The 25,190-nt window shown below is 39.5% G+C and overlaps 1 protein-coding gene across 2 annotated transcripts in view; it reads right to left on the bottom strand.

Moving 5' to 3' along the window:
* Window positions 1-25,190, bottom strand: part of COL4A1 (collagen type IV alpha 1 chain) — a 120,501-nt gene that overhangs the window by 12,364 nt on the left and 82,947 nt on the right. For both annotated transcript variants that reach the window (XR_015801737.1, XM_088160172.1), the window contains exons 24-44: window positions 22,310-22,380; window positions 19,092-19,283; window positions 18,062-18,230; window positions 17,613-17,705; window positions 17,420-17,524; window positions 15,860-15,957; window positions 15,404-15,554; window positions 14,916-15,029; window positions 14,348-14,515; window positions 13,708-13,797; window positions 12,974-13,126; window positions 10,470-10,568; window positions 10,293-10,382; window positions 9,299-9,438; window positions 8,309-8,439; window positions 8,129-8,205; window positions 7,305-7,403; window positions 6,745-6,795; window positions 4,701-4,886; window positions 3,918-4,051; window positions 503-575 (exon numbers count right to left, since the gene is read on the bottom strand). Coding sequence is in view for 1 of the 2 variants with exons in the window: in XM_088160172.1 (XP_088016298.1) it covers window positions 503-575; window positions 3,918-4,051; window positions 4,701-4,886; window positions 6,745-6,795; window positions 7,305-7,403; window positions 8,129-8,205; window positions 8,309-8,439; window positions 9,299-9,438; window positions 10,293-10,382; window positions 10,470-10,568; window positions 12,974-13,126; window positions 13,708-13,797; window positions 14,348-14,515; window positions 14,916-15,029; window positions 15,404-15,554; window positions 15,860-15,957; window positions 17,420-17,524; window positions 17,613-17,705; window positions 18,062-18,230; window positions 19,092-19,283; window positions 22,310-22,380 (2,484 nt within the window). In the remaining variant the exon portion in view is untranslated. The remainder of the gene's footprint in view (window positions 1-502; window positions 576-3,917; window positions 4,052-4,700; window positions 4,887-6,744; window positions 6,796-7,304; window positions 7,404-8,128; window positions 8,206-8,308; window positions 8,440-9,298; window positions 9,439-10,292; window positions 10,383-10,469; window positions 10,569-12,973; window positions 13,127-13,707; window positions 13,798-14,347; window positions 14,516-14,915; window positions 15,030-15,403; window positions 15,555-15,859; window positions 15,958-17,419; window positions 17,525-17,612; window positions 17,706-18,061; window positions 18,231-19,091; window positions 19,284-22,309; window positions 22,381-25,190) is intronic.

Below are 25,190 nucleotides of genomic sequence, written 5' to 3'. Positions count from 1 at the left end.
TTCTCTTATTTTTTCTTTTACTTCTCTTCGATGTTCTCTTACTTTAATAATATCATTCTCTAGATTAAAAGCATTATATTTTTTCTATTACTAACTCTTTTTTATACACCTGGTGTTTTCCTGTATATGATGGTGACAGTATCAGAAATGTAATCAACAAGGGAGACATACAGAGCCTCTTTCCTCACATATAGCTATAACATTTGCCTCTTCAATTCCCAAGAAAATCTTGACAATTCTTGACTGGTAGTATCTAACAATTGATTTTACATCCATCTTTTAAAATAAGTGCACATTTAATATTTGCAATGCAAGAATAGGCAAGGGACAAAAAACTTAAGAAAAATATCAAGGCTTTTGTACGTTTTTTGATGCAGTTTTCACTGTCCTGTTCATTATCAGCATAGAGTCAACATTCTTTGGGCATCTCTTTTGAGAGAGGAAGGATATGAAAGAGACATTTTTGCATATTTTTCAGGAGTATGTCTAGTTTTCTACTCACCTGGAACACCTGGAACTCCTGGAGGTCCGAGATCACCTTTTGGACCGACATCTCCTGGCAAACCAGGAGTACCCTGCATGAAAGAAAATATGAAATATGGTTATCCTACAGTACTATGATATGATTCACAAATAGACTGTGTATTACTGGAAACCTATGAAAAAAATGCAATATGAGGAAGCCATTAAGTTTAAGAAATGGTCATTCTCTCCCTTGATTAGATGAGAAGCTTCTCCTAAAGGAACATGAATGACACTTTGCTCTCTAAATTATTTTTTACCTCACAAAGACACCAGATCAGAATGACATCCTACTAGCACTACAGCAGTGAAAAGGTTCTCAACCATAGACCATACTATTATGAAAAACATCAGTAAGCACAAATCTCAGCAGATACTAATTTCAGTGCAGTCCCAGCAGGAGGTTGCTAGTTAGATAATTAAATGGGGTAATTCTAGACCACAGCAGACTTGAAACTTCTACATTTACACATGGGATGAAATTAAATATACTCAATAATTTATAATCCTCTGAAGACTTTTACTTTTCAACAGGGCTAAAACATTCAAGGACTTAAAACACTTCAAACACAATGGGAACTCCTCCTTCTGCCTTCACCATTCTAAACTGTAGCCTTGAAATTAATGGTAACAAGTTCACTGTAACCTCACTTCAAGGAAAACCAGGACCCTGTTTCAAAAGACACTGTAAATAATAATTCAAACGGCTGCCAATTTCCTTTTCTTCTTTTGTCTGTTGCAGATCATCTGCAAAAAGCTTGTAAGTATAGTTTAGAGTTTCTCCCTGGTTGAATTGGTATGACAGTAATAGTTCACTATTTAATAAAAAGTGGAACACAGGTGGAGGAAAAAAGTAAAATCCCTTTGCTAAGTAACCTACCAACCAGAAGCTGAAGATGTGAATTGGATGCCCAGTGAAAAATAATACCAACAGTAGGAGTCATCATATTTGCAGAGCACTAGCATGGGGACACAGGAGTGATTTTTGATTCAGTGCAAGTTAGATGTTTATATTAAGGTGAGAAGAACGACAAATATCTAATTCTTCCCACTGATTATAAAGGCAGAAGAGATGAGTAGTTAAACAATGGATGCCCATAGTTAAACTTCCAAAGACTCCAAAGTTAAACAAAAGAAATGCTACTCTCAAGAGTGCTAAGAGAGGCATGAATGAAGTAAGATTCCCTGTTTTGCTTCAGTCACAGTCACAGTATGGAGGATTGTTTAAAGAAATGGCTGTCTCTTTGTATCATAACGTGGAACTTCTGAAGCCCAAAACAGGAGGGCTAACTTTCATTCAGAAGGCACTTAGGAGTCAATCACATTAAAAGAGTGGGGTTTAAAATATGTGTATTTTTAGTTATAAAAAATATTTATAAGAGGAGTTTATTGGAAGCTTTCCATCAAAATATGTTTTCCACAACAGTATGCATTTCTTAAACTTTTTTTTCTCATCAGATACAGCTTGGTAAACAACTTCTTTTTTGGATCTGTTCCAAACAGAACCAAACTATTCCAGGAAAATGTTTCTTCTCTCATTTCAACACTAAAATGAATAGGAAAAAACCCATGACATTTGTATTTCAGTCTGATCTCTGCATTTACTTTTTTTTGGATACAATTTTTGGACAGGTTGTGGCACTCATCTTGCAACAAAAATCCCTTCTGATATAGGTAACCATATACCTGGAGACCAGTATGAGCCATTGAGCCATAATCAGGGCAGGAGCCTGTCACACTGGGGAGGATGAAGACATTAGAAACTCATCTTAGTATGTATCACAAGAAGAAGCTTAATATTTAGTATCACTCTCACTGCAGCATTTCACACGAAGTTAACAACTCACGACTATGAATTATGGCTCAAGGATAGCAAAACATCATTTCTGATTGAAGGCATGGAATCAAAATCCTTAGGCACTTCCCATTCTTTCCCAGCAAACAGTCTCAGACTGGTATATCAACCACTGAAAATTTTCCTAAGGTATAGCAAATTAGCTCTCTGCAGAAGTAGTGCAAATCATTAAACTATGGAAAATATACTGGAGTATTATGTTGGAATTTACTGCCTTCAAAGCTGGTGTGGTATGGTACAGTATGGTATGACATATAAAATGTCTGAACATGGAATAAAATCTTTAATGTCTCTGTCAAGTGACTCCTGGATGCAGAAAAAGATGCAGCAGATATTTGCATTATCAAGAATAAAGTGGACCTTCAAAGTCCTGCATTTCATATCAGGATCTTATTCTTGAGTATTTTTCCTTTTGTACACTAGGAATTTTCTCATCCTTTTTTCCATACATATTTTTATTGTTATTATTGTCCTTTTTTGATAGAATAGTAAGATTGGAAAATACCTCTAAGATCATCAAATCTAACCATTAACCCAGCACCACCATGTTCACCACTAAACCATACACCTCAAGTGTCATATTCACAGATTTTTTAAACACTTCCAGGGATGGTGACTCCACCACTTCCCTGGGCAGCTCGTTCCAATGTCTGACCACCCTTTCAGTGAAGAAATTTTTCCTAATATCCAATCTAAAACTCCCTTGGCCTAACTTGAGGCTGTTTCTTCTTGTCCTGTCAGTTGCTACTTGGGAGAAGAGACTGACCCCCATCTGTCTACAACTTCCTTTCAGGGAGCTGTAGAGAGTGGTAAGGTCCCCTCTGAGCCTCCTACTCTGGGCTAAACGATCACCATTCCCACTGTAGTAGAAAAGAAGGAATGAAAAGTTGGAAAAAATAGAGCATATTTTTCAGTGTGGAAAAAGGGATCATACACTCAGAGAGAAAGAATATAGAAGACCAACTATTCTGGGTGACTGTCCTATTCCACTTCATTCTCACTAGTATACTGAAAAGACACTATTTTAGGCCAGGGAAAATAAATAATAGATGACAAAAATGTATTAATAGTATTGCCTGTTTGTAGTTCTAAATCAGCAGCAGTATTTCATCAGTGACAGTACTGAAACTGCACTTTATTTGAGAGCTTTCATAACAAAAGCAAACAGTTCAGGTATTTTCAGAAGGCAATTTATCGTGAAATATGCAACCTTTAAAATTAACTACTAATGCATTTACCGAATTTATGGATGTGCTTCAGCCATCCCGTACTGTTAAAACATTGTAAATTATATTTTAGGTGCTGTATGTTACCACTCACTATCTATAAATTTCTAATAAGTTCATTAGCTCACTGGGGCAGCCTTTCCAAGGAGAGCACTGAAATGCTTTCAAACTGACTTTACATCATCCGCAGTGAGTCCAAAGGCACTTTGAGCATAAAATATCAGTATTTTGAACATGAAACTGTATGATTAATATATCCATTAATTACAAGAACCAGCTTTCAGCGAATCTGGAGTGTACTGAAAATAACTTACTGGCAGTCCTTGGAAACCCGGATCACCTTTCATTCCCGGACCCCCAGGAGCCCCTGGCCAGCCATTGCTCCCTTGCTCTCCTTTGGCCCCTTTCAGACCTGGAGGTCCTGGTGGCCCTGTTGGACCTGGTAAACCTAAAAAACAGAAGAAAAGAATATTTAGTAGCAAAATTGGTTTACAGCAGTATCCGATGGAGGACAATCAGGGTCTACAGACAGAACCAAAACAATTGTTGTAACATTTCAAGAAGATAAGTAGGAGAATCTGCTGCAGGGAGACTCCTCATCTAATCATCTCTCAGCCTGTGATCATTTCAATTATGATTGAAAATAGAGGGAGTTTTCCACATGTGCAGAACAAGCACATAGTCCATCCTGAGGTATAAACATGCTAAAGATACTTTGTAGCTCTTCTCCACCTCCCTCCTTAGCCTCCAGCACAGGCACTGCCATGGAAGGGCCAAGATGGGGCATTTTAAAATATATTAACCCTTCAGGATATAGGAATATACAGCCCTAGATGCCTCAAAAGAGTAAATAAAGTCCATAAGGAAACATGGAAATGGGAGGCAACCTTCTCAACATTAGAAAGATTTCTGGACAAAGCCAATTGCTAGAGGACACAAAATCAGCCTGTTTTAGGACATGATGACAGAACTCCCTGAGAACAAGGCTCTTCTCTGACCTGGGAGAAGAGGATAAACAAAGATATGCAATATTAATCATATAATTAATTAATTAATTAGGAGAGCCTTGATGAACAACAATAATACTAAAGAATTACCTGGAAGACCAGGCTGGCCTTGGGGTCCTCTGTCTCCTTTAGGGCCTTCAATTGCACTTCCTGGTAGCCCAGGAAGACCTTGGCTTCCCTTAGGCCCTGGTGGACCTGCATATCCTGGCTCCCCTTTCAGACCTGGGATCCCTGGAATTCCTGGGGATCCTGGAAAACCCACTTCGCCTTTTGCACCTAAGATTTGGAACAACCGCAGAACGTGATTAGAGAGAAGTTCACAATCACTGAAACCTTCTGCCTTATTTTCCATTCATAGTAACCCTTATTCTTTTTGAAAACACTTAACTTTATGCATTTCTATAAAAATGCAAAACTTCAGGAAAACTGTATTATTCTTATATAAAATATGAGGAAATTAGTCTGACTGACATACCTTTTCTTATCTAAACTCATCACTGGGCTATTTTTAGCCACTTTTAAAATAGATTAATATTCAACATCCCTCTACCACACCTTACAGAAAGATTATAAAGCCCCAAAGCCTTACTCCACGGCAATTATTATTGTCATAGTCAAGTGACTGTGCTTGACTAAGCACAAAAGGACTTGCTCCTGGAGAAAACTGGAATACTTTTTTACTAAGATCTAGATTTAAACCCATTGTACTTACTTTCAGGTTTGTACAAATAGTTAACAATTGCAATTCAATCTAATTTTAGATAGAGCAAAAGAATATAGAGTAGCTGGTATAAGTACAATAATAAGAGAAACAAAACGAGAACATTATCCCTGGCTCTCTGTCTGAGCTGAAAAAGGTGTTTAAATCCTGGATTTGTTTCTTTGGAACTACAATACGTTTAGAACACAAATAATGTAAGTAGAATATATATTTACTCTAAACCCAGATACTTTTCAATGAGCTAAGCTGACAAAATGAGAGATGGGGAGGTGACAGAAGTGTTCCCATAATCTAGTGCTCTACATGCCTTCTGAGCTATGATTAGAAAAATTGTTTTATTTATGAAGTTCTCTAACATTAGGGTTTTCACAGTAGTTAATGACATTAATTAGTCTAAGATGATAAATAAAATATATTCTGAAAATCTGGTTTATCACTTTGGATTGTCCAGACAAGTTTTGTGTATTAATAGAATGAATGATTGAGGTAGGGCATTGATATTTAAAGCTATGTAAGTTATTCAAAATCTGCCATGTCATGTTAATTTCATGGATGGACTAGTTGAATTGTTTGTGTCTTCCAGATGGTTAAAATTGAAAATTCCCCCATTATACACAATTTCCTTTATCAACAGCAGTTTGACATTTCTTCTCTACTGTATCTATTGCAGCCTAATGTCTAAGATACACTTATTTCATAAAATAGAGCATGGTGCATTACAGACACCTTGAACAAGTACTGACTCAAGCCAATCAAACCATTCTCACAGCACAGTGTAATGACACACTTTTCAAAGAACATAAGGGGACTTGAATTTTCATAGTCATGTGGCTGTACCCAGGCAATTAAGTCCTGAGCCCAGGCAATAAAAATTTTCAGTGAGATGTGATCAGGACTCTGCTATCTTTTGCATTTCTGCACCATGCTCCGTGCATAGCTTAGACATGCTCTACTGAGCTATAGTAAATAATTCTTTTAGCAATTAATCTATCTGGGCTGCAAAACAGATTCAGGCAAAAAAAATTACTACAGTATCCTGGCCACAAAACCACTACCTATACCTATCTGGTGCAGAGAACCTCACTACATTTTTATTCTTGCAAAATTAGTAGGAAAACAGAAATACTTGGAGTCAAAATCACAGCACACAAATACAGGAGTTATTTATATTACCTCATCACACCACAGCTTGCAGTAAATTCCACACTATGAATAATTACCTATTTTAGGGTATATTTAACTCCAAGATGTTGCCACTGTAACAGAAATCAGTATTTGAACCTTTCAGAGCTTCTGCCTGCTCCGAGAAGGCATTGGATGTAAAAGAATGAAGTAGAAAGTATGTCTGCATTACAGAATCATGTTATAGTACGTTGGGAAGGAGGTTTAGAATTGTTTAAATAAGCATTTTACCTTTATCTCCCTTTGCACCAGGAAATCCTGGAAGCCCTCTACCTGGAAGACCTGTAGTACAAGAGATCAAAAAATGAGGAGCTGGGAAAGTACTTACATTTAACCTGTACTAAATAAAACTCTATTATGCAAATTTCAATTTCAAATAAATGGCTTATGCAAAAGTTCTTCAGGGCAGAGGCTGTTTTTGTTATGTACTGGTATTGTATTTAGCACAATGGGTCCTGTATGACTGAAAACCCTACCCGAAGAAAAGGCAAGGCTGCTGCACTATTTCACAGCTAAGCTGCAGGCTGAAATTAATTCCAAAACACAATTCTTTAAAGTATTACCAGCTTTTGTGAAAGAAATTCTTTCAAGATTACATTGATTAAACACAGTTGCTGATCTAAACTATCACATTGTAATGCTGGATGATCATAAGACACCAATACTGACTTTATTTTCTAAGGTTTCATCCAAAGGACTCAAAGCCAGTACACACTTCTACCAGCTACTCCTGTGCACTCTGTGTCTGTGCATTTTCGTACCATGGGAACTGAAGATGACAGTCACAGTACCTTGTTCACCCTTTGCACCAGCTGCACCTGGAATCCCATCATAACCTGGTTCACCCTTCTGACCAATGGCACCAGCAGGACCCGGAACACCAGGTTCACCTGAAAAATCATTGACATTTTCATTTTAACTATGACTTTTTTTTCTCTCAAGAAAAACTTTACTTTTCCTTTTGCTCTCACAAAGACCAAGCAAATATTGCACGATGACTTCAGTGTGTAACTTCACCGAGTTTACTTCTGAATTAAATCAGTCCGAGACAGGGCTCAAGTATTAAACATTTTAACACAGCTAATTATCATTAATTGTAGTGATTTTAGAATGCAGGAACTCCAGCAAAGACTTGTAAACAGCATAGTCTATTGTCCTGTAAGATGATGTGTTCTGCAGCCAAAAAACTGAGAACAGAAGACACCGAGATCAAAAATCTTCACAACAGCAATGGACTTACTCTCCTCCATACTCTATTTCCTTTCTAACAGCTGTGAAATTATGCTAATGTGGCAATTCAGGTTTGGGCGTAAAGATCAACTAAATTGTTTTTAAATTAACTCAGAAAAAAGAGAAGTAATGGCTGTAACAACAACCAGTCTTGTGGAAGGTGGTAAAATTCCTCTAATAATGCAAAAAAAATATGAGCCCTCCACTACACTGACTCAGATTTACCTAGGAAACAGCAATGTCTTTTTTGCTTATGAAATGAACAAATGCACTCTGAAATATCTGAACCAAAATTAATGTAGAATGCAAAAGATTTTGTTTTAGCCACTGCCTGGAGATAAACAATATTTTAAGTGTCTTCTGGTGGTTTATATTTCTTTTTTACCTGGTTCTCCTTTTAAACCTGGAATCCCACTTAAGCCAGGAAGTCCTTTTTCACCCTTTTCTCCATGGCGGCCAGGGCTTCCTAAAGAAAGGAAGAAGAATGTGTTTCCATGTGGGATATTTGATATAATTTTTACTTCAATTTTTCACTGCAGTTTCTGTTTTATAAAAGCATAAACACTTGCCTGGAAATCCTGCCATGCCAGGGGATCCTTTGGGACCTGGGGCACCCGGCATTCCAGGAATTCCTGCACTACCCTTTTCACCCTTATCTCCAGATAAACCTGGACTACCCGTTCTTCCTGGTTCTCCCTAGAAGAAGCAACACACATAAAATCCAGACATTAATTCAGAAACAGGTTTTTTCTGTATGCAGTGGTAGATGTCACCACTCTTATCCATCTGACTTATAAGGAATTCCATTGTTTTTCCACTCCTACACAATGTAATTTAGGATTAAATTTGGCATTAAATTCCACTATCAGAGTTTTTAACTAATCTAGCAATTGCTTAATACCTACATATGAAAATGAGCAGTTTTCCATGCATTTTTAGGATGGTTATACAAAGTCTTTTCAAAATTTGCCTCTTAACTTACTTATTACACTTCATCATCTTAAAAAAGTCTTTTTTTGAATCCTCAGTAAGTTTGCTACCAGCTAAGCAGGTATTATTTTTACCATTTTTACTTAAAAATTCATGATAACTGTCATTGTAAAGCTAGGAAAAGGAATATGAAACAAATGAGAATCCTATTAGCTACTATTAGAGATTAAATTAAACTTTACAGAGAGTATTAATGCAATTCACTTTTCAGTAGTATCTGAGCATTGTATAGTATCTTTGTAAAAGTATGGTAACATTATTTTAGTGTGATTATTTGCCTTGTTAGTAAAATGCCCTTTTCGCATTATTGACTTAGTATTTTGAAAAATTCTTCTCCTTCCCTATATTTCTAGCAGAGTGAATGAGCCTATTTTGAGCAGAGATAATAAAAAAGAACACTGGAGATATTGGTTCCATCAAACAGAATGCATCTAACCACATCTTTCAAGTTTTTCATAAGGCAGTTAAATTAGCATAACAGTAAATATAACAAAAGAGTTTAGAGGCCAACAGCATATTTTCAAATGCTTGGTAGAGAGAACCAAATCCTTAGGGGTGTAAGTACCTTCTCACCAGGAGCCCCTGGAAAGCCAATTCCAGGAAAACCTGGTGCTCCTTTGTCTCCTTTTTCACCTTTTTGCCCAGGGAACCCTGGTGTGCCTGGTGAACCTGGTACTCCAGGAAGACCCTTTTCTCCAGGTGTTCCTAGTAAAGGGAAAGGAAAAATGGGTGCATCAGAACCAGTTACACTAGCAGTGTTGACAGTGATGTTTCAGTGTTGCTTTAGCTATTCAGAGCTATAAAAGCAAGTAAACTTTCCTTTGAGATTCACTGTCTAAATGGGAGCTTTTATGGGATAGTTAACTCTATTCATAGAAAATGGTCATAATCTTGGATTCAGAGTAAACAAAGATCTTGCTAAAAATAGGAACTGAATAAAACTTTTTTTATTTTAATAATTTCTAATAGTACTACAGTGACAAAATGTCTCTTCTGCAGCATATTTTTTCTGTCCTTATTTACCATTTCAGATTTTCACATTGATTTCCTAAATGTGCTAGACACAAGGCCGTCCCAATGGAGACAAAGTTTCCGTGTTGGGTTAGAGGTTCTTCTCCTTTTTAGTCTTTACCAACCCCTTCCACAACAACATTATTCCCAGACCCCTACAGTTCATAACTGACACTCAGGGTCAGACACAGCAACTCACCAAAACTTTGAGAAGGGGAAAATACACAGAAAGCTTAATGCAGTTCAGAGACTATCAGACACAGAGACAGACAAACAGGCACCACTCAAAAAACTGCCTGCCTGAAACAAATATAGAAAACCTAAACATCCAGCTAAAGGATTTGCACATATAAACTCAGAAAACCATCCTATTATTTGTATATCATAATAGGATTGAAAAGCAATGTCTCAAAAGCCTAACATTCAGTCACTGCAAATAGTGCAATTATTTAGTAGATCTACACCAACAAATATTCCATACAGGTTTCTCATAATGTTCTATATTAACTTGAGGAAAAAAAAAAGAAAAAATTCCTAGCAATCAGTACCTGGTAAACCCATTTCACCAACTGATCCTTTTTGTCCTGGAACTCCTGGATCCCCTGGGTACCCTGGGGGGCCTTGATCACCTTTTGGTCCTATGGACAACAGAGAAATTAAGAATCCCATTCGTTACCAAGGTTTAAAATACCTGACAGTCTGTTTGTTGTTAGCTTCAGACATACCTGGTTGTCCCGGAGTGCCAGGTTCACCATCTCGCCCTGGAATTCCTGGTTCTCCATAATCCCCACGTAGCCCTTTTTCTCCTGCTTCTCCATGGTCCCCTGGACACCAAAAAGGAGAAACTCAGTGAGAACAGTTTTATTACAATTTACTGTCATTACATATAATAACCCTTCTAGATGATTTTTCATCACTGCTGCTTCTCTCTGCTGAACAAGGAAATGGCTGAGTAAAACACAACTTTCTAATCATTAAACCAGTACTGAGGAAAGGCTGAAAATGACTGCGATTTTATGGGTGTCTATGCAAATTACAGAGCAAGTAATATCTACAAATGAAATTGAAAGGAATGTGTGTTTGGGTTAGATTAATGAGTTATTTGAAAAGTGACTGACACGTTTTAATAGAAATTATTGATTTGACTGTTTAGCTCTCCAAAGAGGCACATTTGAAAAACTAGTTAACAGCTAGAAATTTGCTGTTTTCCCTGTTCTATTTAGTGTTAAAGCACCTTCAGAAGGCTTGTTCTCTTACTATGTAGTGTGCGCCTTCTCCAACTTTATGTCCATGCTTTTGGTCATAAACCATTCTGTTAGTGTTACATGGAGCTGCAGTATAACAGGTTATTGAAGATAAGTCACTGAATGTTTTTAAGTAAGCAGCTTTTACTAAAAACATTTCAAGATGTCAAAACCCTTTTTTTTTCATTAAGCATCACTGAAAATATGCCATAAAATTTCTGTGTCTTCTCTACACAGTTTGTATTTTGGAAGCTTCTGAAAACTTTACTGTGATATTCATGTCTAGGGGAATGAAGGCAGCCAAAAGATCAGCAAAATTATGGAGTATACCCAAATTATTTTTCTCTGCTGGTACTAAGTATCTTTTGGTTGAAGAGGATAAGAGCAGAAATTTGCAGGGTAGGATCTGTTTGGAACCTACTCTTCCAGGCTGTGTGATCCCGGCCAATCTGTATGTAGACTGTGTGTGGTCAGGAAAAGGTAGAGCATAGAAGCTTGCAAGCATGCATTGTTAGTGCTGGAAAGATTAGTAAATTAGAAACCAAAGAAATTAACCATTTGAATTTCTCAGCAAAGGTTTCTTTATTTGCATGTAACAAGTGTGCCTAATTAAGATTTCTAGAAACAAAATAAAATTAATCAGCCTACATGCCAGTAATAGGTAAGGAAATAGTGAAAACAATCTATGTGGTTTTAAGACTTTACATACCACTGTCTATACTAAAATCAGAAACAAATGAAAAAATATAATCTAGATGAACTATAGGCTCAAAGTACTCTCAGAAGCTGCATGTCGGCTGAAGGGCAGATGTACTCCACAGTCGCTCATGCCCTCCCCTGCAGTCCCTGGCTGCCCAAGCTGCAAGGCACTACTTACCCACATGCCCAGGTTTCTCTGAGACCCAACCAGAACACGTGAGCCCAGATCTCCTTCTGACAATTAGCCAGGACATGGAGATAAGAGGTAGCTAAGACTGGCATATTCTCCTGTTTCCACAGTTCAAATACAACATAGTATAGTTATTAGTGATTCACTGTCAAACTGGAAAAGAGTCTGCCCTGGAATACACTGATGAAATGTACAGAAGACACTCAATAGGAAAGGCTCAAAAAGAGGACAAGATTAGACTACAGAAGGATTTTGAAGAGTTGGAGTGAAGCTTGAAAATCATCACAGTGAAAATCTAAAAGTATCATGAACCATGTGTGTGATAAGAAGTCAAAAACATGCACACAAAATGAAAAATTATTACTCAGGCAGTAGTCCAGAACTAAGGGACTAAGAAGTATAGCTAATTACAAACTCAGTCAGCTGCTGTTTCAAGAAAGGGAAATTTCATTCTAGTCAGACCTGAGTTGAAGTACTTTGCTTGTTTCAGCAATGTGCACTCTAACAAGGATGCAGCCAAACTGTGGAGTGACTCAAGTCAATCAAACCATTCTCAGAGCATGTATTATCTAAAAAAAGCTAACAAATCTATAGCTATAAAGTTTCTAAACAGAAAACTGATTGCCCTTCTCCTGTATACTTCTAGATGTTTCTAAACTGATATAAATTGATCTGTTGGTATCAGTGGCATTAAATGCATTTTTTTCCTGAATTTTATTCAGGTCACAAAGAAACACATGTCAAAAAAGGCTGCTCACTTTTTTTCTTAAACTATCAGTTGATCTTCATGGCCCCAACTACATGCTTCACACGAAAGACAGCTTTTCCCTTCTGGAAAGCTCTAGCTTTTACTTTTAAAATTTCTTTTCTTTTCAGAGACTCATCTGATTAAAGAGGTAAAAACAATTATAAAAGGGCAAATTGAACCTCTTCTATTCAACCAAAACACTTTCTCTCTGTGATTATTCTTTTTTTCTATACAACTGAAAAACACAAAAAAAATATCTATATTTGCTTTGAACTGAATTCAAAACACTGTTGCTTGGTAGTATATGAGTGTTAATTCCATTTATTCACAGTTAGAGAATAAAGTTACCTTTCTCTCCTTGATCTCCCTTCTGGCCTTTGAGGCTAACCATGTCCATGTTGTCTATTGTTCCAGGTTTTCCTGGGAGACCAGCTTCACCTTTATCTCCCTTAACACCAGGATCACCCTGTGGTCCAATTACACCTTTGAAACCTTGGCTACCTGTAAAGACACAGCACTGAATGTTATAGGGGCATAAACAACTTTGCAAAAATATTTAGTAGACAATAACAAATTAAATTAGCTATTTATTCAGATTTTGAGCACCAAATACCATGTTCTGGAACAGCTCCTATGAATTCTTTTTTTATACTTCACAATAGCTCTGTCAGAAAGTTGGCATATTTTTCCCACTTCACAGCCATTAATTTTAGACTCTCGAACAATAAGGATGGGAGTTTGGCAGTAACACAGAGCATTATCTGAGGCTCTTAAGTAAGACTTTCCTGCTGGCTTTTAATAATTTCAAATAGTGTATTTTTCTTGGAGTAATACCTACAGCAACCCTACACCTAGCAAACCCATATGTTGTTGAAGAATGAATCAAAAATCATGTTTTGGTGCCAGAATACATGACTGCTCCTAGGATATGACCTTTTATGCTATTTCTAACTTAGAGGAAAGTTATTTGACATCAACTGCTCCTTAGGCCAAGTATACTCGTTATCTTTGGTTATTTCCCAACTTATGTTGGGGAAAAGTTAGGGTTTAAAATTTTTATTTTGAGAAAATCTCTTTCTTACCTTTTTCACCAGGTAATCCTCGATCTCCAACCGGTCCAGGAGTTCCTGGCAATCCAGGAGTTCCCATAACTCCCATTTCTCCTTTGGGTCCTGAAGCCAAAGGAGAAGAGTGAATAAAAAAGATAAAGCAAGCAGTGTAAAGAAGTACAAGAAATAGAATTATTTACTGCCCATCATATTAAGAGTTGCACTACTTAAGGAAAAACAGGACAAAGAAGATGATTAAACTAAAACAGCAAAATAGAGAAAACAACAGTAAAAACAGTATTGTGAAAACCAGAGGAAAACAGTTTGTAATGGGTTTTTGACAAATTCTTAAAACTTCTTATTAAGCAAACAATGCTGTCATTAACAAAGGCATTATTAAAACCATGCACTGTCACTAGAACTGTGCAGAATAATCCCCTTTCACTATTACAGGAGAAAGGCTAGTTCCTTCAGCCTGCTGGATTTGCTCTATGCAAGGACTTCAGCAGCAGTTCAGTTACATGTGCACAGAGCTGCTTTACTGATATCAGTCCATGTGTTTTCCCAAGCTTGGGTTTTTTGATCAATCAATTCCTAACCGAGTGACAGGGTGTGCTACCATAACTTAAAATAGTACTCAAACATGCTGGTTACTGAGGGGCAAGGTGTTTACCTGCTGATCCTTTCAGTCCAACAGCCCCCTGGGGACCTGGCAGGCCAGGTAGCCCCACAGAGCCTGGGACTCCTGGTTGGCCAGGGCTACCTTTATCCCCTTTTGGTCCTGGCATATCTAGACCTGGGACACCAGGGAAGCCCCTTTCCCCTTTTATTCCAGGAAATCCTAGGAAAAACAAAATACGGGATTAGTCCTTAACAAAAAACAAGGAAAACCATTAATAAGCATATCTGACCATGTGCACTTGTGACTCACAAATTACATGGCATGGAGGATGAAGACTCAAAGGTAGACAGCAGAACCAGTCATCATTTCCTAAGAGAGGCATTGAACCTATATCTATTACCCACCAGAGACCCGAGGAGACCAATCCAAACACCAGCAATCCTCTCAGGAGGCGTCCCCTGGCATTTTGGACCACAGGAGGAGGCCGACTGGCATGTCCCCCATCTATCCCCATCAACCTCACACTGCAAAAAGCCCTCAAGCAATACTTTTACCTGTGTTATCCACTTATGTCAAAATTCTGCCCTTAAGCAGCATCATGGGAGTATTCTCTGCTCACCTGGTGGTCCCTGGGGTCCTGGCTGCCCAGCGGGTCCTGGCAATCCTGGAGGGCCCAGCCCTGGTGCACCTGGAGGGCCCTGCAAGCCTTGGAGACCTGGGAGACCAGGGTCACCTGCAGGGAGACAGGAGAAATATAGACAAAGCATTCTCTGATGCTGTTTGACATCTTGCTTGCTGAAGATGCCAGACAAGGTGCTTTGGAAGCACATGGCCAAGGAGACCTCATTCAGCCACCAACACCTCCAAGCCTGGGCTTGGAAGAACGGCTGCTCTTTGCTGCTAGCATTTGCTACTGGTGGGTGGTAGGAAAAAGCAAGAAGGTAAAGGGGCAATTCTCCAAGATATCCTCAGCAATTCCCTGAGATAGCCCCAAGACTCCCCAAGGAGTAGGATATTTCAGTGATGAATAGACTTTTTGCTGCATCTGCAGGAGAGTAACTTTAAAAATAAATACAAACACAGAATTGCATTTTCCAGTGATGTTACCTCTGAATCCCTGCTGTCCAGGTATGCCCGGAAAGCCTTGCTCGCCACGTAAACCAGGCAGCCCTGGATTTCCCTTTTCTCCAGGGATGCCAGCTGGGCCAGGGAGGCCTGGCAACCCCTTAGGCCCAGGTAGACCTACACCAGGTTCACCCTAGCCAAAGAAACATAATAGATTAGGAATCAACACATCAAAACCAATAAATAATTTATTAAATGTATTTAAATCATGCCGTATAGGGCTAATGTATAGATCTCTATACATGACTTCGGGGGAGAGCAGTAAGCCCTTTAGAAGTGTTAATGTCAAGCATTTATCCATCTACTCTGTCCCCTTGTGTGCACAGTGGGAAACATAAAATGAAAGGCAGTTTGGACAACTTTTAAATTGTTTTTCCTTGCACACGTTCCTGTCAACATGGGGAGTCACAGATAACAGTATCAGCAGCTGATATCTACCTTTTGGCCTTGTAAACCTGGAACTCCTGGCAAACCATCCAGACCAGGAGTTCCTGGAGTTCCTGGCAGACCAGGTGAGCCAGGCTGACCTTGGAAACCTATTAAAAAAAGCAAAACAAAACAATAGTCTCATCATTACTCTCTCTGTCTGTGACTTTTGCTCTTTCTTTAAGCCTCTAAACTGAACTATTCACAGAGATGTGTTTAAAAAGATCTGAGTAGTCAAACTTCTAGGCATGCCAGTGTGCAAATATCCCAAAAGATCTAAATGCTGACTTTTGTGCAGCAGTTGGCTTCTTCACTCAGAAGAAATAAATGCTGAGTGTCCTCTTAAATAAATAGCCTTGTGGGTTCATCTCCCATCTCCCCTGTGAGAAACATCCTACAAAACTGAGTTCCCAAAGTCTTCTTCAGAAAGGGCAACTTAATGTGTGGGGCATCAGACTGAGGGATGCACCACGAAGTCCACCTTTTGTGCACTGTATGTCTTGTGAAATGTTCTACATGTCCTGCTGTGGGTTTCATACAGAAGGCTTCTATGCCAGAGCTAGCCCATGAACTAGCCCATGAAGGAATACCTACAACATTCTGCAAATCCCTTAAAGATAGCACTCACTCAACATCAGCACACACACAACAAGTTCAGATGAAGCAGGCAGAAATCCAGCTTTTAGGCTAAGACCCCAGGATGTCATTGGGCAGAGCTGAGTTCATGGAAGGGTCCTTTGAAGAAATATGTTTAATGTGTCATTTCTTTCATCTGGCATCAAAGTGCATACAGCAATTCTTTTCTAGATACAATGGGCCTTTTCTGTTCAGGTCCCAATGTAGTCTCAGAGAAACCAGACGTGGTTACAGAGAAAAATATGCCCTTTCTCCTTAATAAATTTCTGACCCTCCCAGTTCATTGGTATGTGGAATCATAAGAAATAATAATGAAGACACAAAATAATTTTGGTGATTGAGTTAGCTGCTGAAAGTTCAGTTATCTAATTCTAAATGAGCAGCACAAATACATCTGTGAAATACATCTTCAAAAAAATCCAAAACATTTAGACTCCCTCTAAGGTTCTTGCATACCCTGACAATGGCCATGGAGGGAAGACTACACCTATGTTGGGTAAGCTGAAATTCTAATCAAGCCACTCTCAGCTGTCTGGGACCAGCAAAGCTGTAAGCTCCGGCTCACAACTGTTATAGTTATGTCAACATATTATTTTGACCAACTACACACACTGTTTTTCATCTCTCAGAAGGGTCATCTCATCTCAGCAACTTCAGCTGCTGCAATGTAAGATGCTGTACTATATCAGTTTCTATTCTGGCAGTAGCTGTGGCATTGTCTGTAGGTGTACCACTGCACTACACAAAGCAAGTGTGCAGCAAGTGTGCAGCTGAACTCTATGGAAAGAATGCTCACTGTGGTGCTGGCTGACTTTTGCAAGGGAGCTTCTTCATCTGCACCTCCCAAATCCCATGCAGCTAGGGCGGGATGACAGTGGAGGCCTCCATCCACACTCCAGTTACACCAGCTATGTTAGATGGATAGCTTTATCTTACCTTTGGGACCTGGAGGTCCAGGGAACCCTATACCTGGCTGTCCAACAGCACCTTTTTCTCCTGGTAGGCCAGGTCTACCTGGAAGCCCAGGATTCCCTTTGTCACCTTTGCAAATAAAAACAAGATAAATGTTAACACAGGCTAACTTCTGGGGAACAGAACTATCCTGATATTCAGACAAAGATCAACAGACCTTGGGGTCCAGGGAAACCAGGTGGCCCAGGAAGGCCATCTGCCCCAGGAGGTCCAGGGAGCGATATTGTTCGTCCTGCTTCACCCTTTGCTCCTGTAAATGTAAAATTGTATTAGAGTATAGAAACTGATGAAATAAAACAAGAGAGTTCTACCTTTATAGCATTATCAGTTCATCCATACCATTACAAGTGACTTGTTACAAAGTTTTTTTGGTAGAAGATTCATAAAAATCTAGGATGAACCTAAACCATCCCATTTCACCTAGAAAACTCTTCAAGAAAACTGCCCTCAAAAATTTGCATTTATACTGCTGAAAGTGAACACTGATTTAAATTAGAAAGTCTTTTTATTTCAGGCTTAAATTCTGATGATCTTCTAGGCTGTACCATTTAAAGGGCACCATTTTTATATTTTTTTTGTATGTTTTCAAACACATTAGAGCATTACCTGGAAGTCCTGGTAAACCTGGGGTTCCAGCAAAGCCTCTGTCTCCTTTTTCACCAGGTAATCCTGCAGCACCTATCCCAGGAGGGCCAGGAAAACCTCTTTCACCACGCACTCCAGGGAATCCAGGCTGGCCAGGGGGACCACGTTCTCCTTTCAAGCCAGCTGTACCCTAATTTTTGGAAAGTATATATGTAATTCTTGCCTGGCTGGCAAGACAGAATACATCATCCTCTATGCATATTTTGCAACTGGGATTTAGCACAGATATCTGTAATGTTGAAGAAAGTGGATTTTTTCTACTGAGTTCAATGGAAACAGAACTAGGTTCCATGTGGAATAGCACATGGAAATCACATCTAGCAATGCAGCTAACTGCAGTGACATGTAGGCCAAGTTTCCAGTAGTGGATCTGGGAGCAGAGGTGAGCTCCATATTCAGCTCCATATCCACATCAGCTGAACTCTATCTGTGAAAGATTTTGAAGCACTCATTTCCACAAGAAGAGAAATATGCTAGAACAGACTTGAATCTTGTCTCCACAATTTCTACTTGGATAACTGCATTTGTTCAATCATCTCCAAGTATCAGCTAAACCATTCACACTAGTTCTCACTACCAAGTTGTGAGAAAGGCAGAAAGGAATAAAACTACTGTCCATGTCTGAATCTTTTCTCTATAGACCTGAAAGTAATAAGCCATGCTGAATGCATTTGAGTCAGATCACTTATTTGCATGACATACAAAAAGAAATGGTCTGAAAAACCTAGCTCTGAAATAGTCTGTTATTGAAGAACTGTCTTCCTCACTTTCTCCATTTTTCCAGTGAAAATGGAAACATCTTCTGAGGAAGAATGTACTACTCAAGCTAAAGAATAGATGTGGAAAAATCAATGAGGCCAAAAATTATAAAGCATGTATAGGGCACAAAAGCATGTGAATTCTGACTTGAAAGACAGAATGTTTAGCACAGTAAGTAAAAATAAATAATTACACAGTAGGACAATATGTGAGCATAAAGAAACAAACATACCGCTGTTCCTTTTGGACCCTGGGGACCTGGAAATCCATCTTTTCCTGGTCTTCCTTCTCTTCCAGGAATGCCTGGTGGTCCTGGGAAACCAGGATCTCCCTTTTCGCCTTTCAGGATAGAGTCGTAAGTAAAATCTCCAGGCTCTCCTTTTGCTCCAGGGCTGCCCATAAGTCCTGGAGTGCCAGGTGGGCCCTGAAATTTCATCAATTCAGATGTCATCAGATGCCCTACAAACCCTTCAACTGAAAAGAAAGCAAACCTCCAGAAACTGAAGTGTAAATTCAAATCAAGGGAACCACCACGTCATTGACTGAGGAGGTCCAATGAGAATATTTTCCAAGACACAGCAGTCTTGGAAGCAGAAAGCTTCTCCATTGGGTAGCTTATTCATAACATTCAGCAGATGTGAATACATGTGTTCCTTCATTATTAATATTAATTGATTTTGAACAGCTGACACTGTCAGTTGGTAATATTAGAATAATATGCACATGCTCAGAAAATAGTTTGTAACCACTTCTGGAAAGAAATTATCTACCTAATGGTGTATCTACAGGATTTCCAGAATTACAATTTTTCCCCTACATATTTTCTAGGATCTGAATGAATGTTTCTTATGGGAACAGTCTCTATAATTTCTAGTGACTCAGAGCCACTCATTAGGGTAGTAAAACACGAACTTCATGGGGAATGTCCACTAAGCACAGCTCATGTGTGCCCTCCACTTCAACTTGAACCAGAACATGGTCAATAGTAATCTTTTCACTAGCATTGGAGTGTTCTGAATCAGATTGTGATTTTCTGGCACAGCTGGACACAATGTCAGCTTGCAAGGCTGGCCTCTATGTAGTATTTCCAAGTTAAATTTTACACTGGATCACCACCTGGCTGAACTTTGTGGAGCAAAACAAGCTTAAAAGCATTCAGAACAGCAGCCAATCCTTGTCTGATTAAAGACATGAATAGCACTTATGAGGCAATAAAAGTAAAATATAAAGGTGTGGCAAAACAGGTGCCAAGAACAAATGCCAGACAACAAAAAAGCTTAAACACATTGGAATGTCTTTCATTTCTTTCCCACTGTTTCTTTCATGGATCCCATTGAGATTATAGTACATTCAGTCATTGGGTAATGCAATTTATTGTGGTGACGATAGATAAAGAATTCATCTTAGTTAACTTTCATTGGCTGAATTCAGGCAACAAAGCTTTATTTCTACTCCAGGGTGATAAATAGATTCCTTGAGTAATGAATTCATACAAGTGGTTTGTTTTTTTTACTTCTGAAGGTACCTCTCTCTCACCACTGGTGACAGAGGGACCCAGTGCGTGATAAAGCCAGTGCACGGGAATGTCACTGCGAAGTTCTGTTGCTAGAAAGGATCAGCTGTAAGGAAACAGGCAGCTTTGGGGAGAAGATGCCTGGGAAGACTCAGTCCCCTCACACTAGGAATGGTGTCAAAACCCAGGTTATGCTACAGGAGCATGTATGCTGAGGTAGGTTTTCACAGCAAACCTAAGTGTCCATAGGGGCACTTAACTTAAATGGACTCTGACAAGGTCAATTGTAGTTGTGGTAGTACCCTGCTCATCTAGGAGTCATTTATGTTACATTTTTTAGACAAGTGTTACACTTATGGCTGTTGTGCTTCTGGCCTTAATGAGAGTCATGTTGTACTGCCTCAACATAATTTACAAGTAATCTTATTAGGATGCTACCCTGTTTCACAGCTTTCCTTTATTTCTTCAAAAGTAATTAACTTTCCTGTTTACTAATAGTGTTTTACAGAACATACTGCAGACGCTTTCCAAAATCTTCATTAACAACCTGGATGCAGGACTTGAAGGAATACTAAGTAAGTTTGTCAGTGACAATAAATTGGAATGAGCTGTCAGCTCTCTTCAGGGCAGAAAGGCCCTGCAGAGAGACCTCAACAAATCAGAGAGATGGGCAATCACCAGCACAAGGACAAGTGCCAGATTCTGCACCTGAGCTAGGGCATCCTGAATGTGTGGATAGACCAGAGAATGAGAGGCTGGAAAGCAATGCTGTGGAAATGGACCTGGGAGTCCTGGTCATTGGCAAGCTGAACATGAGTCAACAGAGCCCTGGCAGCCAGGAGGGCCAACCCTGTCCTGGGGACATCAGGCACAGCATGGCCAGCCGGGCAAGGGAGGGATTGTCCTGCTCTGCTCTGGGCTGGGGTGACCTCACCCTGACTACTGTTTTTGGTGCCACAATATATAAAAGACATTAAAGTATTGGGGAGCATCCAGAGGAAAGCCACAAGGATGGTGGAGTCTGCAGGGGAAGCCTTATGAGGAATGGCTTGATTTGTTCAGCCCGGAGAAGAGGAGACTGAGGGGAGACTTCATATCAATCTACAACTTCCTCATGAGGGGATGAGGAGGGGCAGGCACTGATCTTTTCACTCTCGTGACGAGTTACAGGACTTGAGGAAACTGCATGAAGCTGAGTCAGAGGAGGTTTAGGCTGGATATCAGGAAAAGGTTTTACATCCAGAGAGGGTGGTTGAATACTGGAACAGGCTCCCCAGGGAAGTGATCACAACAACAACCTGACAGAGTTCAAGAAGCATTTGGACAACTCTCTCGGACAGATGGTGTGATGTTTGGGATGTTCTTCACAGGATCAGGAGTTGGACCCAATGATCCTGATAAGCCCCTTCCAACTCAGCATTTTCTCTTGTTCTGTAATTCAATATTCAGCAGAACTTCCACACTGTGCTGCATGCTAACATTACATTGCTTACACTACACTAGATGGCACTGTCTCTCTCTCAGTATATTTCTACTCAACAGCAAAGCGTTATTGGAACAATTCAGGAGAAGGTCAGGGAATACCTGCATCTGTTTCCTGAGAAATCCTACTCTTTACCCAGCTCCACTGCTTAGCTTGCTCAGGCAGAAGGTCGTGTGTCCCACTGAGCTCTTATGATAGATAAACTCAGAAGTATAACCAGTATCCGCCAGCTCTTTTAGCTCTTACAGTTCAAACCTACTACTTCCTATTTTTTTTCATTAGGCATAGTTAACCCTAATTTTATCATATTACTGCACTGGTTTGGGTTTTTTTTGTTTTGATTTGTTTCATTTTTAAACAGAACTGTTATACAACCACACTGATACACTGATCATCACATGTTTTTTGATCACACGCCTAGCAGGACATTAGTATTTGGCAAGGCATTACTTACAGGCATCCCTGGAAGGCCATCAAGTCCAGGTAAGCCTCTGTCACCCTTGAAACCTGCTTGTCCTGGAAAACCTTTTCAGAGAGGAAAAAATATGGCTTAATTTATTACATGCTTCTACAAATAGCTCACTCTATGTGAATTCTTTGTGATCCCTTTTAAAGTATTCCATTCCCAGTAATACCAGCACAGTGCTGCTGAAGTCAGTGAAGTTGTCTTGATTCATGCACTTGTGCTGCATGCCTGCATTCATAAACTTGGAAATTGATGATTAATTTGACTTAGGAATGAATTTACCAAGTCATGCAACCAATGCAGAACCAAAACTAACTAAACCACATTCACTTTTCTGAACAGCAGTAGAACAAACATTAGGTATATCATTCTCGGCATGTGACACTTCTCTCATATGGTAGCAAAAAAAATTTTATTTGTGGGCCACAGAATTTAGTACTGCAATTGGAAATAAAAGTATGGGTCACTGTCAAGCTTGGGCATGTAAAAAACAGTTCCTACATTATTTCTCACTGTGAAAATATTTGGGCCACAACTGGCAAAGACCCTTCATTGTGGCCAGTTTCGCCTTCACTGGCAATTCTGGTTGATAGTATTGTAAATTTAAAATCAGGCCAAAAATAGGAATATGCCACTCTCCTTTCATTAGTCCTTTCATTAGTTTCACAAACAATTTGATTAGTGGACAAAATGTTATTAATTTTATTATGTATGCTGTGTTTTTTAGAATTTAGCCTAATGTTTTGGTTTAGTTTGACTCATGGCTAACACACTGTTCTGGGGTACAATGCAAAAATGTGTATTCTATCACCATCTGTTGAAATGTGGGAGGGGTGGTGATCCTTATCTCTGTGGGAGATATCCTCTGCTGATGTGCCATCTGATAAAATCAGGGGGATGATCATCATTATCTTTTCACAACCCATCCATCCTCCAGAAGATATATTCCGTTAATGGGCCATTCAGTCCTATTGTGTGACTGATAAGATTACATCATCCCATTGGGAGATGCCCCAGCCAGGGGCAGGAGCCAAGCCTTTCCTACCTAGATAAAAAACTGGGGTTTGGGATGCAAAGGCAGCCCTTTCCACTGGATCCCAGAGGAAAGTCGGGCCATTTCCACATCATCGCTGGACCTTCGGAAGGAAAACTGCACCTTCTACAGGAGCACTGCTTCAACTGAACCACATCTGTCATCCAGGAGGATGCAGCCACTATTTAATGGGACTGCTACCAACACCCTGATCGACGGGGGGTCAGGTTGTATTCTGACTCTCAGTGGTTTTTCTTCTGTATTATTGCATGTATTTTATTTTTTCCCATTAAATTGTATTACTGACTTGAAATCTCTCACTGGTTTTACTTTCAAACCAACACACATACCAATAAATGTTATAGTTTAGGTTTGCTAATTTTAATATGCTAATTTTCTGTTCTGAGATAGAATTAGGAGTAAAAGCAAGGCAGGCTTAAAATTTGAAAGGGTATGAAAGAAAAACTTTACTAACACAAAGAAAGAAAAAAAAATTAGACTATTTTTTCTTCTTTTCTCTTAACTTTTTTAATAACAAAACAACAAACAAAAAAAACTACTTCAGTCAGTTCCCAAATTAAATAGTGTTTTTAGTTCACTTCAGAGAGAGAAGTTTCTTCTTGTCAGGTCATGGGGACTTCTCCACAGGGAGGAAAAAGTCCAGTTCTTTTGTTGGCTTCACTTTCTTTTGTGGCTTCACTTTCTTTTGTGGCTTCACTTTCCCGATTGGTATCTGCTTGGGCAAATCTGCAAATCGTGAAACTTCTCTCATGTTTACAGCTTTTCCAAAGCTTTATTAATAGACCATGTTAAACTTATGGGGTATTTACTTTTAAGAATGAAATGTCCCAAAATAAAAATTTTCTTCATCTCTCTTTCTCTCTGTTCATACTTCATCTCCAGAAACAGAAATCCCCTTTTTTCCTCGACGTGAAAAATTCTCAACACAGGTGTTTTTAGTCAATAATCTATCAAATGAAACACTCTAACCCCCCCATGGTTTTTTCTACAGTTTATAGGAATTTTCAGTGCAATACAGTTCACCCCTACAGCTTACGAAATAATTTTCGGTCAACCTTCATAGCATTTTCTCTTTTTCTTTCTATCTAAAATACTTAGCTCTAGCTTTACTGACCTTGGTGTTTTTTATTTTTTTTTCCCTCCCACTCAGAGAAAAATTAATTTATAAGTCTTATCTGAGCATTAAAAAAAAGTTAAAATTTCACACAGGAAAACTGCAGTTAGGCCAAGAGCTGTGCCAAGATCTCAAGAAACTCAAGCCGCACTGGGAGAGCAAGAATGAAAAATAGCTAAGATCTCGATCAGCCTCCCTGGGGCTCAGCTGCAGCACCCACCGGCCATGGCCACCCCTCCTCCCTGCGGGGCTGTGTCAGCTTTCCACACGAGGAGACCTGGCTGCCTCCCCGCAGGCCGTACGGGCGGCTGGGCGAGCTCAGCCACCCCTCGGCTGTTCTGAGGCCCCGCCGAGCTACGGGCCCGCGGGGGAGAAGGGAGGGCCAAGATTTTAGAAATGGCGCTTTTTTCTTCCTTCCCATTGGCGCCCCGGGTTGCAAACAGGGCCCGGCGGCCACCCGGGCCCACCTCGGCCTGGCCCGGGTCAAGGTTAGGGCCAGGTTAGTTACCTTGAATGAAGCAAAAGGTGAAAGAAAGCTTATTTCCAGGTTAGCTCCTTCAAAATATGTTTTCACATAACGAACTAATTTTCTCCAATTAGTTTTTCAAATTGTCAATAACCAAACCAGCCTCCAGTTAGTCCCACAGAGGAAGTTCTCATATAAAAACCCTCTGTAAGTCTGCCCTCCCCCAGGTGTAACC

Source organism: Sturnus vulgaris, chromosome 2 (assembly GCF_052056855.1).
Source record: "Sturnus vulgaris isolate bStuVul1 chromosome 2, bStuVul1.hap1, whole genome shotgun sequence".
Taxonomy (NCBI): Eukaryota; Metazoa; Chordata; class Aves; order Passeriformes; family Sturnidae; genus Sturnus; species Sturnus vulgaris.
Note: the sequence above shows the minus strand (reverse complement) of the source record. Positions and strands in the feature narration are given on the sequence as shown.